General features: G+C 40.0%; 1 protein-coding gene and 1 long non-coding RNA gene across 3 annotated transcripts in view; one reads left to right on the top strand and one right to left on the bottom strand.

The window, feature by feature from the left end:
* Positions 1-44: 44 nt before the first annotated feature.
* Positions 45-17,910, top strand: part of LOC148397392 (uncharacterized) — a 154,292-nt gene continuing 136,426 nt past the window's right edge. Inside the window, exons 1-2 of one of the 2 annotated variants that reach the window (XR_015858711.1) lie at positions 45-272; positions 8,638-8,788. This is a non-coding gene — a long non-coding RNA (uncharacterized LOC148397392). Of the gene's footprint in view, positions 273-8,634; positions 8,789-17,910 lie in introns of both variants that reach the window. The other variant, XR_015858710.1, reaches the window with a different exon arrangement.
* On the bottom strand, positions 1,337-7,453 carry LOC148397395 (hyaluronan and proteoglycan link protein 1-like). The gene is made up of 4 exons (XM_088376169.1): positions 7,215-7,453; positions 3,728-4,069; positions 2,882-3,184; positions 1,337-2,315 (listed from the first exon to the last, which is right to left on the bottom strand). The coding sequence occupies exons 1-4, from the start codon at positions 7,288-7,290 to the stop codon at positions 2,026-2,028; spliced, it is 1,011 nt and encodes a 336-aa protein (XP_088232295.1). The 5' UTR covers positions 7,291-7,453; the 3' UTR covers positions 1,337-2,025.

Below are 17,910 nucleotides of genomic sequence, written 5' to 3'. Positions count from 1 at the left end.
CCAGCAGGCGGTACTGTTGCCCAGTTATTTGCTTTTCTTGTGGGTAGAGCAAGAGTTTCCATACCTGGCAGTGGTGGACATGATTCTGTAAAACTAGTGTTTAAACTTTGCATTTTGGAATTACAGCAAACGTGGGCTAAAAAGGGTTGCCTCCAGAAACCAACAATTGATTTGCAAGTTTTCAACAAAATGGGATTCCTGCAGAAGTGACATGCGGCATGTGATTCCAGCACCTGGAAGTCTTCACCTGCAATCTCAGCTTGCCATCTCAGGTGACTTTCACTTCTTAGTCTTCCACAGATTCAAACAGTTCCTTTTCACTTTTTTTATTGTAGTCTAGCAAGTGTTGATTCCTGCAAAGTGACAGTGTTTTTGCCCTGCTTCAAACATTTAAGGCATAGGTGTCAAACTCAAGGCCCGAGGGCCAGATTTGGCCCGCCACATCATTTTATGTGGCCCGCAAAGACAAATTGTGCATAGACTTCATGTGTCAATACTAAAATTACAAATAAGTCTTTACTTAAAAAAAAGAGATATTACTAGCAATTTTCATTACCATTAAATTTTTTAAATAATTGAACAGTTTTTACTCGTCTCTGATTTCAAAACTAGTTATTCATCAGTTTGATTTGTAGCCTATACTCCAAGGAGTTAAGAGTCATAATGGCCTTCTGAAGGACACGTGCAACAAAAATGAGTTTCACACCTTAAATTTGAAGCTGTAACATTATATTGTATAAGTTGGGCCTAACATGTCATTGAAATAACATCAGTAAAATGCCTCTACAAGACAAATGATCATTTCATTGAGCTCTTTTAAATCAATCAATTTGGATTTTGACCAACAAAAAGGAAAATATGTTGGCTACTCTCATAATCATTCTTATATGTTGCCTAAATTGTTAGTAGCCCATCATGCTTTTTTTTTTTTTTAAAGCATGCTTGAATATATTTATGGTTGAATCCCGTTCTTCCCTTGTGTCACGTAGACTTTGCATCAATAGAGCTTCTCACCAAGCCGTTTCAGTATACGTAGCTGGCATTTCACGACGGTAGCAACCTAAACCTGACCTCATTCCCATGCCTTGCAACAGACTGCCTTTGAGACAGACCAACGTTCCTTTTGTCTAACCCGAGGGGATTCCCAGCCACCCTGCTGCAAATTAAAATAAGCCAAAGAATAAATAAGCGCATTGCTGTTTAAATCTTCTCAATGCCAGGATGTGTGCGGCCTCTAAATAGGCAGTTTTGAAAATGGCAGGTCTTTATTGCCACTTTGGGTTTTTACAACAAACAAATGTTGATTGTGTGAAGAAAAACTCAACAAAAGAACAGATCAGATGTTTTTTTTTTTTATTTCAAATTGTTTCGTAGGAAAATGCTGTCAGAATTGTAAAAAACAAAACAAAAAAAGACAGGAAGAAATGTAAAAAAAAATTTGGGCACATTTTCCCCCCCATTTTTTTAGATAAACGTCTGTATAAAACAATGTGTAAGAGAATATGGACTATAGAGACTCCCGATTCAGGAATTCCAGGTTTGTCAATGATCTTCGATTCCAAAACCATTATTTGTAATCATGACTTATCTTATCCTATATCACAGTCTAAGTTGTGTACATTCATTTGACCTTCCCCTTTGACAACTCCACCAGCTGGTTGAAATGAAACAAGACCAACCGCATTGACGTAAACTGCACACCCAAAGTCGAACTTTTACTTTTTGTGCAAGGTGACATTTGCTGAATATATTGCAAACTTGTATTATGTTGTATAAAGAAACCCCCAAACGGTTTCAATGTTTGCACTTTGATCATAGCAGCGCTAAGCCTTCCATAATTACTTTGTGGAGAAGGAACACCCAACTCCTTGTCGCTGAGAAATCAATGATGCATATATCAATCATTGCATACGATATGATAATGGTAACCACGGTTTCTTGATGTACTAATGTTCATTTGACTCAAGATTATGTAATTTTTGGAGTTGCGGTTGATGAGACTCTTTGGTGGTCATGCCGAGCTCCTCAGGGGTCAGGCCTAAAGCAGTAGACACCGTAGAGCCTTTCTTGCTTGTCCGGAAAGCCGACAAAGCGCACGGCAGCCTCGGTGGGGCTGCAGTTCTTGCGAGGTCTGGAGATGGGGTAGCGGACGCTGCCGTCGGCCAGCCAGCCGGCGTCGCAACGATCGTAACCTTCCAGCTTCCAAGAGGCAAACATCTGACCCACCGTGGCGATCTCGGCGCCATCGTCGACGCAAGCCTGGACGGCCTCGTCGAAGTTGAGTCTTTCGGGTTGGGTCAGCCAGTAGAAATCTCCTGTTTGGAGCAGACAAATCGGAAAATTTCTTCAGTGCCGTAAATTTGTCTTAACCGAGGATGTGTCATGCTACAAATTACACAGACAAGACAAAATGGCACTTAAATTCACTCAGTGCAGCGATGAATTATGGTCCACGTGTGGGCGAAATCTGCTGGCCAGATGTAGCTCTCGTCTCTGTTTATCCTCTTACTCTTTTTTTTCTTTTTTTACCTTTTCCTGTCTCCTCCATCACCAGTGTTGAGAGGTAATGAAGTATTAATTCTTTTCACAGTTATTACAGTGATTTTTCAGGCTTCTGTACTCAACATTAGTATTTTTTTTAAGTCGTACTCCCAACATTTCACAACTTAAAACAAGTATTGTATTGAATTAATAGTAAAAAGGCGTTTTTATGTTTTACTTTTGCACATAACTACATTTCAGTACATATTGTATTTGTACGTACTAATAATAGTCTAGTGCTAGTAATCAACCAGTACTGTGGATAATGACAAAAAACACACAGGTTAGGGTCAAGGTTAGAGGTCATTGTTTAAAAAAAACCAACAAATGGAATATTTACCCTTTAATGGCGTGGCGAAGCAGAACACATCAAAGCGGCCCATGTATTTGTCCCGCCTGCCGTAGCTTCTGAGGCCGGGTCCGTTGTTGGCACCACCACATGGTTCTCTAGGCTTTGTTATGGGATATTGCACGGTGCCATCAGCCAGCCAGCCAGCATTGCACCAGTCCAGGCCAGCCTTCCAGGCTTCGAATAGATGATCGAAGGTGGCGATCACCGCGTCCTGATCCAAACAAGCCTCCACAGCCTCGTCGAAACTATAGCTGTAGCGGCCGAGAGGCGTAAAGTAGGGGAACACAACACCTGTGGCGGAAAAAGATGCCATCTCAGTAAGACATAACTCCTGTTGTCACAACAAAGATCTGCTGCCATGATTTTGTCTTTTGACTTGCTCTGGCAACACCTGACAGGGAAAATCTGAAAGTCATTTCTTCAGTTTAGGTCACTGAAGGTTTTCAGTGATGCTGTGGATGTCACACTGAATGGTTGTCTGTCAAATTCAGCTCCCTGCGACCCTGAACAGTGACTCGCTACTTTCAATGGTGTCAAACTCAAGGCCCGGGGGCCAGATCCGGCCCGCCACATCATTTTATGTGGCCCGCGAAGACAAATTGTGCATCAAATTTGTGTGTCATGACTAGAATTGCAAATTGTCTTCACTTTTAATAATATCTTTTTTTTTTTTTTTAAATATTTGACCAGTTTTTACTCGTCTGATTTGAAAACGAGTTATTTGTCCCTCCGAAAAAAGCTATGACTACAACGTGGCCCGTGAAAAAAATGAGTTTGACACCCCTCAAATAATATATGTGTGTCAAAAAACAGAACGAGATCCAAATCATTTACCATTAGCCATGTCACTTTTCACTTCCAAGCCAATATCTTGCATGGTATCGGTAAACCCGTTGATGATCTCGCAACGGTACGTTCCGGCGTCATCCATGGAAACGTCCGTTATCACCAAGGAAGCGTCGTCACTATCCAACTCCTGCAGGTAGACGCGATCTTCGAAGCTCCCGAATGTTTTCTTGTGGAAGCCCATGGAAAGCAACACGTCTTCATTCAGAGCCTCGTCCTCTGCCAGCTTGGTCCATTTCACTCGGATACCGACGCTAAAGAAGCTGGAGCTTTCTTCCGGCATACGACACGGCAAAGTAACGTTGCCTCCAAGATCGGCGAACATCTTAACTAGAGAGAAACACAGAATGATTGAATGTTGTTAGAAATGTTTAGTTTCAAACAGCTGATGACTAACAAAACACTCAACCCTCAATATGCGAACAAATTTATTTTGTGGCTTCCCACAACCTCTGTAATCACCATTTTGAGACCTCACAGGGCTTGGATAAGTGAGTCTGGAGCAACTAAGCCCCGCCCCCCTCTAGGCAATAATAGCCCCCAGATGGACAAATGTACACAACCTCTTGACCTCTGGCTCGGCAGGTACAGCCCATCAAACAACCAGTCGAGTAATTGGAGTCAGTGAGCCGGTTTGAAACGGCAAGTCTTAGATTTTAATAACAACTTGTGAAGGACATGATTGAGCTGAAGAGTTTCTTGGAATACTTGAGCTTAATATTTCCTCTTGGCACCACGAGTATCCTTGAACCCGTTTTATAAATAATCTGCTGTAATGCGCATTGACTCTTCAAGATGTGTGGCTTCAGAGATTTCAGCGTACTTTGCGTGTGTTTTTTTTTAATCATTTAAATTTGGCAGAGGTGTTAACACCATTTTTTTGTGGCGTGTCAAATTGAAATGACTGACATTCTGCCACTCAGAAGATATATCTGGACTTTTTCTTCACTGGAGCCCAAGTGTATGCTTGAACCCATTTGGAGATAATCTGCTCTAATGCATTTAACACTTCAAATGATTTATTGTGGCTGCAAAGTCGACATATGTGGATATTGTTTAACGCCTGTTACGTTGTTAATATTGAGCTGTCATGCTCACGGACCGCTCCCACACTCAAATCTGGCTCAAATTAAACCAGAACATGTTTCATAAAACTGTGACTTAACATGCCAAGTAGGTTACTATATAGGAAACATCCTTTGCATCTTTGAGGTTTTTTTTTTTTTTGTGTCTGTGCTGCCAGAAATGACTGAAGACTTTGCCAGGTCTCATAAATGCTCTGCATGAGTACCCGTTTCATGAGGTGTGCTTAAAACCCGAGGGATTCCCATCCACCAACCGGTTTTTGAAAATTCCTGGAACGGAAGACGGTGACGTCACTCAAGATCAACTCGCCAGATGTGATTGTCGTTCACGCATTAGCCCGGAGATCTCAATTTCGTCTATTATTTAGTCGATAAAGACGTCAATGAAATTCAGTGCTTGTTTTGAATTGCTTTTCAATGTAAAATATAATATAATTAGGTGTGACACTGATATATTTTCCAAAATCTTTTCAAACGGTGGTACGAATAAAATTACTAATATAGATTCGTATGATTCATGGAAAGTTGAATTTGTGGTATTGACCATTTTGCTCATGAACAGTGGCAAGATATTGCTTGACTGAATTATTAAGAAGTGTCAAACCGTTCCAACTTCATGACACTTTGGAAAAACACATCTGTGAATAAAAATACATTACGTGTGAATGAGGGGGGAAAAATAATCTTCAGCAGCTGCAGCCAATACTTACACAGCACTTTGCTCTCCCGGGATAAACGGTTGTATTAGAAAGTGATTGGAACCGTCTGCTTCATTGTTTTAGCTTACAAGCATTACCTTAGTTCAAATCTGACGTTCGAACACTCCAACTCACAATTTTTCTCTTCTGTTTGCGTCAATATGGTGGAATAATTAACAAGCTGGACCAGACATTGCACATCGAAACTTCCTCACTAATTACGATACACGCTGAATAATGAGCACAAATATAGAAAGCGGCTCCAGCACAGTGTGGAAGCAATCCCCAACACCCTGTCATATTAAATCGACCTTATAATTCACTAAGTAAATGCGGCTGCATCTAATCTGGTAACCTAAACCTTACTTCAGTCTTGGATTTGGATTGAAGCTATTTCCAAGGCAGCCAACGCAACCAACGAGCAGCACTCATAGACTATTACCTCACAGGCAAAGAGTCATTGGGCCGCTGTTCAGTTTGCGGTTCTATACCTTTTGGAGACGGGTCGTTAATCTTAACTCGGCTCCTGTCGGGATGCCTGCTACCGTGGCGGTTTGCCAAAATGCTTTGAGTGTGGGAGTGAATCACTAAGTGGAGGACAGGCGGCAGACATCTTGTGAGCATACGGGCAATGTGCTGTTCACAAGCGCTATAAAATTTTACCTGGACTGTGCTGCACTGTACTCTTGCATTAGTGCTAACATACAGGAGGGACTCACTGTTTCTTTGTAATATGAATTTCCCCCCCCCCAAAAATTAAATAAAAAAATAAATACATAAAAAATAAATAACATTGCTGATCCCTACGGGTGCTAAATGCTACTTTTAAATGAGCAAATATAAATTCTATGTAGGTTGAAATAAAAATAAAAAGATCAATTCAAATAAATCTTAAAAAAAAAAACTACTGGAGTTTTCCTGTGGTATTAATTTAATGCTGCTTAAGCATAGTCTCAGCTGTGCAAATGCTTTCACATTGCCCCGCCCCCTAGGTCCCCACTACGCATGCACACACACAAATACACACACACACATGCACACACCACTGGTCATTGTGGGGACCATTCTCACATTTGAACAGGAAAAAAAAAGCTTCACTTCTTCCCAGTGTTGTCACTCCCTCAGACAACTCTGAATAGCACAAAGTTGGCCGGCTATCCAGCCTGTGAGATCTGAGTCAGCAAGCTGGGGATGCTGAAAGTGCATTAAATCTGCTACATTTATATATTTTTTTTGCATGGTTTGCAGACAACCTTTGTTTTATTTAACTTTTATATTCATTATATTTGCATTGAATCTTGAAGGAACCTTAAATTTAGGTACTACTGGGAATTAAAACACACTTCTATAATATTGTATCTAACAAAAAAATCTAACCAAGCTCATTATTTTAGAGGAGACCTATAGATGACCCAGATGCTTTTCAAACTACCAATTAATTGGCCCCCATCAGACATTTTCACAGAGTAACTTAGTTGCGTGGTTCCGTCTGACTTGGGGCGTGCTGGCAACAAGCGGGATTTTATCCCTGGAGGAAAGTCAATGAGCCGATGTCTGCGTGTTACTACCCCAGGAACCTTTGCTCCACTGACCCTCGTGCAGTGCGGAAGTACTTTCCTCATTACATGGCTCATTCACTTATGATATCAAATGACATCATCATTTTACACATAATAAAAATTGGAATCTTACCTGAGTATGTCGGCAGACTGTACACGCTGCCAACCAGGGTCAAGGAGAATATCGTGATGCAAAGTAGACTTGTCATTTTGTTTTTTTCCACACAAAAGACCCTTCTTCAGTATGGATTTTAAAAAAAATTCTGCTTTTTTTTTTCTTTTTGATAATTTTAGGAGCCTCTTCCTTTTAGTGCAGCAGATAGATGCCTTTGATGCTACAGGAAAGTTTGGGCTCCTCAGAGGTCCACACAAGTGGCTTTTATTGAAGCCTTGTACGGTGGAGACCACTCCCCCTTACCATCATCATGCGTGGCTCTATTGAGGCTCTTTGGCACATTTTCTGGACCCCCCCCCATCCCCCTCCTCCATCTTGGCTGAATGGAAGACTTGGCTTGGCGTGTTCTCAACAATGTATTTGATTGTGTGAGCCATGAGGACTCATGCAATCACAACAGTGATTCAGGTTTAGAAAGAATTGAAATAAAATTGATTTCCAAGTAAATTACACTCATTAGAGGCTAATGATGGCCAGACAGATTTGAAGTTTTAGATGGGTTGAGTTCACAGTTGTATTCAGCTTTTTAGTCTCATTTTTAATGAACATGTGGACCTACTATTCTTTTGTGTTCGCGTTCTTTTATGAGGAAATTTGACGAAAAAGTTTCAGTAGAAAATAAAATATGTTTAGTCAGAAGGTGCAATGACAACACAATGAGTTCAACGGTTTTACCTTGAATGGTGACAACACCCAAAATATTGGAAACGGCACATTCAGCAATTATTTCTCAGTGACGCTTTAAGCTATGAGGAAAATTTATTTTGTGATTACACTCAAATTATCTTTCCTCATTGCCCAAAATGTCATGCAATGGTCGACATTTATTCCCGCCATTGATTTGCGAGCGGCGTATAGCGAAGTTTGCGTGACTCCACTTAATATTTTCCCAGCCACCCAGTTTGTCTGTAAAAAAAATGGCAAATGGTGCAAAAGCTGCTCTCAGCAAGCTTTCCGGTCCAATTGAACAAATAAGTCATTTGATACCGTCTACTTGAGTTAGCACAGCTGTAATAAGGTAAAGCGCTATCTGTCGCCATCTCTGGCTTCCTTGTCTATCTGTCAGGCTTTTAAAGCCTGCTGAGATGACGGGACCTCCATTGTATATTCGATAGTTCCAACACCGCAAAGAAAAACTTCACGCAGTGATAATTAGAAAACTTAACGATGTTGTCTTTGGAAGAAATAGATGCTGCAAGGGTCAGAAAAGTTGCTAAGTCAGCAACAAATTTCACCTATGCTAGGGTTAGGCAAGTCCGGTCCGTGGGAAACTTCTAAAACAGGCGGGAGAAACGAGATCTTCTAGGACCAGACTTGCCTCCCCTGACCGATACTTATTGAGACGAAATTAAATAAATAAACGTTTTCATTGCTTCAGCAGGACCCACGGACAAGCTGATGGATCGCCAAAAGTGCTGAGTCATCAAGGAAACCAGGACTTGAAAAATGCACAAGGCTGACAAATCACTCATCGGATTTCTTAAGTCGACGCATTTGGAGCTGCGGAGACGGACAACGAACAGCCAACAACGGTACGTGCAGTTCATAAAAAGGTTACATAAGGCCCAACTCATTCAAACCCTGACGGGAACATGGCTACAATGATGGGGAAACATCTCCACATAAATCAGCATCTATGTGAATATTCCATTATTTTTGCTGGAAGCGCAACTCCCTCCATCTATTCGTATTTAATCCAGAAATCGTAAATTGCTTCTCATGTTATTTGAAACTACACGCTGACGACTTGATGTAAACTGTTAGTTGGAATGAATGTGTAGGAATCTTTATATTCTTGTGGTTCACTGCGAAACGAGGACCAACCTCCTCAAGGGATGATAAGAAAATAATGTTCTGTTACATAAGCTGACAGACAAGGCTCTCCACGCGGTGTCCAGTTTTCGGTTTTTTTGAGTTTAATAGAAGCTCAGACGAGAAGATCAGGAGAATCCACAAATAATCTGCATCTTTGTTTAAACTCAAAGCCTTTCTCGACATTTAACGGGACAAAATGTACTGGAGGGTTTTGATCTATAGCGGATGTCTCGGACTTGGAGCTCCACCCAAAGTGTCTTTCATAGCTCCACTGCACCGGAGCCAAATCTCAAGGCCGTGAGCACATTCACAGCTGGCTATCGGGTGATTCAGGTTCCAGGTTTGTGCTGGCTTGTAAAGTTCCTGCTTAACAACAAGCAGCTCTCTCGGTGCTGGCCTTCGGAGCACCGGGGAACTGGGACAACTGGGAGCCGCTTACGTCAAGTTTCAACGGTGACGGTGGAAGTCTGAGCTGTGAAGCGCTTGCCAGATTTATAACAGCCAACGTCAGCATGTGTTTGTCATTATTCTCATCTGCTTTTCTGAAGATGAATAGAGGATAGTGTATTGTTTGCTGCTAACAAGGCGGAGAGAAGAGGCTGAAGGGCGTGTGTGGAATAAGAAAGCAAATGTGCTGACTGGATAAAAAAAAGTCGAGCCGGCCAGCCATGGCTTCGCACAGCTGGTCTGCGTTTTGCTACGTGTTGGAAGAACTGGGAGAGGCAGAAAGTATAGATGTGGAAGGATGACTCATTGCATGTTGGTGGTCTCTTTGAGGGTCCTTGGGTCATTCTGAAGATTGGGTAGGGTGGATGGATTGAACAGTAGCATCCACTTAAGCATCCATTTTCTATACCACTTAGTATCCCAATTAGAGTGAGTTGACATTCGGTTCTGGTTTTCATGGCCTACTTACAACACTGGAAGAAAATGCCTTCCATTTGCACCATTTTATTCCTTTTTAAGTAGTTGCACAAAAAATAAATCAATGGATCCAGACTCCTTTATTGTCTACTTCAAAAAACATCTGGATCCAGATGATTTTATTTCATGGATTCACTCAACAAACAAAAAATCCTCAGTGTAGTAGACCGTGAAAATTGTTTTACCTAACAAAAAATGGCCACTATAGTGAATTTATGTTGTACATTACACTTTAAAAGTGTCACGTCATGAGAAAATAGGGCGAGTATTTCTATAAGTGCATGCCGGAAGCGGACATAGCTGGCTGCTCTCGTATCCCTGCCGGCTCGTTGAATCGTCTCGATATTGCCAAGTTCTCACCCGTGGGTGTGTCAGCAACAGCTGCAGAAAAAATGTGAGAATTTCGGAAAATATTACACCTGTGAATTCAACTCATGATATCGACTCACACCGTCAATGGCGTTTTATTTACCGTCGGATGGATGCCTGCTGTTTGGAAAGTGGAATAACTGTCTTCTTGCGGAGTCAATGAAATATAAGAAGATTCCTGGAATTCAGGATACTTAAATCCATAAGAATTTCCCTGTGATATGACTCACATGTTTTATCAGTTCTAAATCTTGCTGACAACATCAACTCATAATTTGGAGGATTAATAGTCGACATTTACCTCAAATCGATCGTAAAACATGTTCTAGACCGATTTAAAGAATGGAACACTAACACAGATTTAAAAAAACGGCGACGATTAAACCGTGACTCAAAGTAAATCTGAGTCATGCCAAAACGACGACAGAAGAGCTATAGTTTAAAAAACATATTGAGGTACTTTGTATTACTGGAAGTTGATTCATTGGACCCGTAATGGAGTCCGGGTGCCATAAGAATGAGTCACACGTGGAGATTCCCATGGAACATATACAGATCGTTACTCTTGTACGCCGTATACAGACCTTTTTTTTTTTTTTCCACACGTATGATACATAAGGGCGTTTCTGATACGCCCAAGTGTAGCATTTTCCAGAGTGCGGCGGCGGGTGTGATAGTGGTTTGGCAAGCACTGCGGAAATTAGGCAAATGTTGTTGCATTGGTAGTCGTGGTAACGATAATTTACAACAATAACCACTTACTGTTTTCAATTGACAATGAAATGTTTGTGTTTAATGATGACCATAATGATGTCAAATGATTCGCTAGAATATTGGGAAATACCAATGGATATGTTTTCAACTAGCAAGCGTTGAGATGAAAAGCAAAAACAGAACCATAACAATCAAATTAAAAAAGGCTTTCATTAACCAAAGTGAGTTAATGCGTGAGTTGTGTAATGAGCGTGGGTGGATTTTTTTTTTTTTTTTTTACCGGAAACCATTCTGTTTGTTTTTTCGGTGTGCCCTTGAGCACTTCTAGCCTTGTTCTTGCGGCTATCTCTTTTCTTTCTCTGCCAAGTACTGTTTAGTACGTTAAAAAAGCGATATCTAATGTATTAAATCTAAATCCCGTTGAATGTTTTTGTCTTTTATTGCTGTGAAGTGATTATCACCCAGTTTATGACGTACATAAATAGTCCTCATGGTTGGAGTTGCTGATAGAGTATCAAAGAACGCTCCAGCGTTAAATGTCATCAAAGATCTCAGTGATGCGGTTTTGGATGGATTTCACACCGATTCAATGGAAAAAAACTCGGGATCCTTAACAATGCCACCATTTGAGCGCATGTGCTTTTTATTTAAGTGTGTGTTAAAAAGTCAAATTCAAAGTTTGGCGCAGCCAAGAACATGGGCGGGGTGGCTCATTTGAAATTGTGAACAAAAAAACGTCAAACAGCTTGACGAAATGTTTACAGTTTATTAGAAACAAACCAAAGAGAATTATCACGGCCGATGAATGAAGCGTTGTTGCGTGGGGTCACCGAGAACCGCGTCCAACTCCAAACAAAGTAGGCTCTCAACATGCATTTGCTGATTGCAAGCAGACGCTGGCCCAACTTGAACTACGGCACAATCAAGAGCGTCACATGCTTTTACTTTTCAATTAGGACATTTCATGCGATGATTCATCACATTACTTTGAAAAAACAACACGGTTATGACACAAACAAAGACAACTTGTTTCGTAATCACCCCAATGAAAGCCAGTAGCGAGGTCGAAATAGCAATATTGTATTTTATAAGAGTCTAAATTTAAGATAAAATTGACCCTTACCCAGCAGGGCTTATGGAGGGAAATGATGTCATTGATCAATTAGATAAGGTAGGCAGTAGTTCTCTTTTTCGTGTTATTATTCCAGAGGCTATTTCCAAAACATGCTGTGCCTAAGTAAACAATCTGATCATACTGCCTAACACAGTTTATTTATTGTCTTGAATTTGCTGCTCTTTTCATATTGTTAAACAAAAATCAAAATCAACAGCGTGTCACGCAAGTCTCTTCATCAAAGCAAATTTCCATCAAATAAGCGAGATTTTTAAATCAATAGCTTTCAGGCACTGTTATTTAAAATTGAGCAATTTTCTATAACAATTCTTCTATTGTGAGTGTTATTAAATTTTGCGAGTGTGCTTGATTTTTGTGGCTGGCCAGTGTACAAGTTGTAAATATTCCTCAGCATTTCTCCAAACAACAACAATAAAGGTCATAGGTGGGCGGGGCCCAGACTGGTCACGTATACCCGGAATGAGCCCGGACATAATGTTGACTTTAACCCTAAAACAGGCTGCGATGCAAACAACTGCGCACCCCCCAAACTTCTCCGTTGACTGGCACGCCGAGTCTCCTCTCACAGAGGATCCTTTGTGTAATCGGCGGCGGTGTGAAAGCGAGAGAAAATGAGAGTGGAATGGATTAGTTCGAACCTTTTCTTCTTTTCAATCATGCTGCAAGAGCCGTGTTTGGCAGGAAATAATCAAATGAAGTAAGGCTTGTAAATGGCTTGAATGCCTATTCATTGGGGCGGGGGGCGGGGGTGATGAAACTGACAATGAATCAGGGGGAAAATGAGATATATCGGAGGAATAAAACATTCTGTTTCACTTGTCACTCAGCACAACACTTAAAAGTGTTATGATGAATGAAAATATATATAATAAAATGATATAAATATATCATATTAATGTATATAATAGATATTATTGTTTCTATATAATATAAACAATAACGTCCGACAGTAAAAATTTTAAAGTCTCATTCAACAATATGTTTATTTTTGTGACGGTTGTTTGCAAACAATCCTTTTAATATTTTGACACTTAAGTGTAAGATGACGGCATTATCATCCGTAGCCGCAGCACACTCCCAATTAACCGCAATAATAAATAATGGTGTCGAAAGAATGACTCAATGACAGCTTTAATTATCTCTTTCGAATAACAACACCATGGTCAAATGTCGATCACAGAATCAGACCCCGAATGTTAAATAATACAAAATCGACACTTTTTCAATATTGTATTGAAATTAAAAGGGCCACCCAGTCACCCCGATGTTCACTTCCCAGACAAGATGAATCTCACTCTAGGTTGTTTTCATCTTATACAAACAAATGCAAATAGAGGTTCCTCAGTGGGGGTAGCATTTAAAGACCACCCGACCATTCTAACGCACAAGCAGGAAGTTCACCCGCAGATCTCAAACAAGGTGACGGCGTTGTGCTACAACACACAGCTGTTGCTGTTTTTCAGAACTAAAGAAGCACATGTTGGAATTCACAAAGCACCGCATAAAACCGTCTCCTCTATTTTCACTAGCGGGTCGCATATAGGCACTTAACTTTCCCCAATCCTAAAGTTCAGCAGTCAAATCCAAGCCAGTTAATTTCAACGCTGCAATTAAACACATGCATTCGGGTTCTGTTGTTATACAAGTCCACTGTGTAATGTTATCCCCGCTAATGCTATCCTTTCCCATCCAAAATCCTCAACCCGTCCTCTCTCCTGCTCATCATAAAAGTCTCGTCCGTTGCCAGTCACATAAATAACCAGGAACTGCGAAGGAGAAAATACACCAACCCATTTGGATCAGGCTGTGTACTTTAAAAGGTATCATGCCAAAAAGGGAATCGTACGAGTCTCAAGAAGTCTAATCTCAGATTCGTGGCGTTCATTCCGGCCGTAGAAACAACGGAACAGCTCTTTGGGTCAATTAGTAGAGGCCGAAGTTAAAACATCAGCACTTAGATGTTGTGCTGCATGCAAATGGAATAAGCCGAAGTGAAGTCAGCCACGAGTATAAATGCTTTTAAATCCAGTTTGAAAAATATACCCATGATTGAGGTCTTTTCAAGTATTTCTTTCTATATGCCGTATTTTCAAAATTTTCCGCTGTACGTTCTGCCTTCTGGGGTGTCTATGGAAATCTGGCCAATCAGTCTACATGCTTTGTGGACTTGGAAAATACCCGTGTCCTTTTGGGGTGACACCAGAACCGAAATCCCGGCTCTTCTGTCCCTGAACCATCAGTGTCCATGTTTAGTCCTTAGTGCCGGATTCAAACGAGCATCTACCACGAGCCCGTTTAGTTTTCTCAGGGGTCTGCGACAAAATCATGACAATAGTTTCTCATGACTGATAAAGCATGGATAAAGAGATAGATCGAATGACGTCGAAGCATGTGGACAGCATCACACGTGCATGTGCGAGCGTCACGCTTTGACGCAAATGCACACAAATACGTATATTGGCCGGAGGTGCGGTTTACTCTCACAGCGTTCCGATCTTTCATCGGCTTTGTGCATGAAAGCACATGCTTGCAGGAAAAGCAAACTGTCCGTTGAGGCGGCTATAGGATGAAATTACCTCAAGCTGATATCCCCGGTGGGCTATATTTGAAGAAACAATATGAATATTCCCCTCCCTGGAGTTTATTCGTCACTCAGACTGGATGGTGATGACAACCAGAAACTAAAAACTTTTTAAGTGGGCCTTTTCCATCCAATTCTGTCAGTAGTAGCCGGAGTACGTACGATAAGGCATGATAACCACGAATCAAAGAAAGTTGATAGTTAAAAGAGCTCATTGCAGAGTCCCCACTCAAGTTAAATAGGGCCAGTGTGTTCAATAAATTGGTGGAAGCGGGCAAATATAAGCCCCGAGAGTAAAAATCTGGGGTTTCACACTTCTTTAAATGATCCCGTCTTTTTTTTCCACCTTCCTCCACTGTAACAAGCTCAGATGTCTTCATGCAGACGCGGCATGCATACTAAGTTTGAGTTTCATACTAGTGCATACTAGTTTAAGGTAATGCCTTCACTGTAGGTCATTTGCAGCACACTGACCCATTGTTGCATAAACATTTGGTAGCACTTATTTCTGAGGGGTCCCATATGTTTCCTCAACCACTTTAGGACACGTGGGACTTGTATTCATGTGTTTTGTGGGGACATTTATCTGATTTATGTGTGTATAAAAAGTGGTTTTCACAGATTGGCAGGGATATAAAAACATAGTGACTTATTCTTGAGCTTGAAAGATTAACAGTCAGACGGAATGATTTTTTTAGTGGAGATCAGTTGATTGACACGGGTGAAGCATATCCTCCCAAAAAATGACCGTAATTTCCGGACTATAAGCCACTACTTTTTGCACAAGCCTTGAAACCTGCATCTTATAGTCCGGTACGTCTTATCTATGGATTTTTCTTGATTTTTATAATATTGTGAAATGATTAGTTTTCTTAATACAGGCAATAGAAAGTCCGGCCTTTTTTTTTGGGTCACTTGAGGAAATGTCCCCAAATGTCATATCCTTGTTACTGTCAAATGTAAAACAGCTCAGACTTGACCCACATCACATGTAGAATAAAATTATAATATATAAAAATGAGATGAAGACATAGTATATTATATTATATTATATTATATTATATTATATTATATTATAAAGCTGACTTGACTTGACTTATATTATATTATAAACAAGATTTCGTATTATGAGACTTATCTTTACAAAGCTAATAATGCTTTTATTCTACATTATTTGTGTTGATTTTCCTTTTGTTCTTGTCACTCTGGTTGACGTTAAGCCAAATGCGGGAAACTGTTAACAGACTTGCAATCTGGGCATCAGGGTTTATTCCATGCAGCGGATGATTGGTTCAGAGGTGTGATAAAAGTGCATATAGTGCATCACATAAAAATCAAATCCAGTTCCGCAGTGAAACTCAGATGGAAGCCAATCGGACTATATCGGCATGCGGAGCGGCGCTGTTGAGAAATGCACTCTTATTTATCTCATGACAGCCAGCAAGTGTGGTGTTGTGGGCTACGGTGTAGAATTCGCTTGTTGAATCGTTAGAAACCGAGTCAAAAACATTGCTCATGTTAATGCTTGCTGGGCCATCTCCAGAATTGGAAGACAACTTCTGCCCTTTTCCTTGAAAACATAATTATGAAAATAAATGGTCTCTTTAAAAAATAAAAAATTGTGTCTACATTGTCATTCAATCCCGGAATGACTTAATGCGCATTATCTGCATTGTGAAGGTTGTTATGAACATTTACGAGAAGATTTATAAGGAGCCTCGGCGACCTGACGCATTCAGTGCCATGTTTCCCTCATGCCTGCTCGAAATGAAGACAAAAACAAATAATTCATCAAGAAAGGTCATCCATCAAGGCCAAAAAGTGAAAAATGTCCATTTCATAGACCGTCCAAACATTACATAAGTGATTCCCGCAAAATTCTATCATTCTTTAACAAGAGTCAGAGAACAGAATTCTGCCGAGGTCAAACAGTTAACAAAAATGAAAACAGATTGTGGTACAACATGGCAACAGAATGAACTCTTGCTTGGCACATGCCTCACTCGCCTACACAGTTAGCAAACCATTTATTGTGGATAATGATCAATTCTTTAACAAAGAACATTCAAGCTGTTCAATGCCATCCTCAGATGAAGTATGTGTTTAATTGAACCAAGTAACCTGTCATTTTTTTAGCTTATTGCTAACAACGCAATGCAAAATGCCATTGAGGAGCTAAAGAATAACATCTGTTTTTTTAAACGATGGCTTTTTAAATCAGAAATATGAGAAGCTTTTGATAAGAAATATCGACATACTTTGGATTCTTTTTGATTGGCATTCAAACAATCAATTTCAAATAAGTTTTGATTGATCATAAGTATACTGGGAATTTATTAACACAGTACAGCAGCAAGGGAGAAGCTGTTTAATTGCCTTACAACATTAACAAGGTGTGATGTGATTTCAAGCCGAGCACCATTTACCTCCTCTGGCTAATAACTACTTATTTTTGTGGATTCTTGGAAATATAAACCGATTTCTTCGATATACTCATTTTTACACGGCATAATGTGTTTTGGTTGACTGCAGATAAAAAACAACAGGAATGCAAATAACTTTGAGAAATGAGCAACTGACGTTAAAGGTTTTGGCACATTAGGATTTCAGCTTTCATCTTATTGTGGAAGCATCTGGATGTTTTGTTATGATCCCAAATAAATAAATAAATAAATAAATAAATAAATAAATAAATAAATAAATAAATAAATAAATAAATTTAAAATATATATATATATATATATACATATATATATATATGTATATATATATATATATATATACATATATATATATATATATATGCTTGCTCTTTTCAGTGCACATACAACAGCTCCAACAAGAAGAAACAAAAAAAAAAAAAAAAAAAAGGCAGAGCAAATGAGAATCAGCTTCCAAAGTGTGTGTTCGACATGTTACCTAGCAAATGTTAGCCCGAGGAAGCGACTTAGTCTGGTTAATTGGATGCAAACTTCAAAACAAATGCAGAGTTCAAAAAGAAACCCTTCACTGCTTTCCCCTTGGGCTTATAATGACATACTGATTCGACTCCCCACCAAAAAGCGTTCTCTCGTCATTCAATTTCGCTCTTCCTTTTCAGTCATTAAAATGAATGT

This window comes from Syngnathus floridae, chromosome 5, assembly GCF_059516105.1.
Source record: "Syngnathus floridae isolate MCC-2025c chromosome 5, RoL_Sflo_1.0, whole genome shotgun sequence".
NCBI classification, from domain to species: domain Eukaryota; kingdom Metazoa; phylum Chordata; class Actinopteri; order Syngnathiformes; family Syngnathidae; genus Syngnathus; species Syngnathus floridae.
The sequence above is the reverse complement of the archived record's forward strand: the minus strand, read 5'-3'. Positions and strand labels throughout refer to the sequence as shown.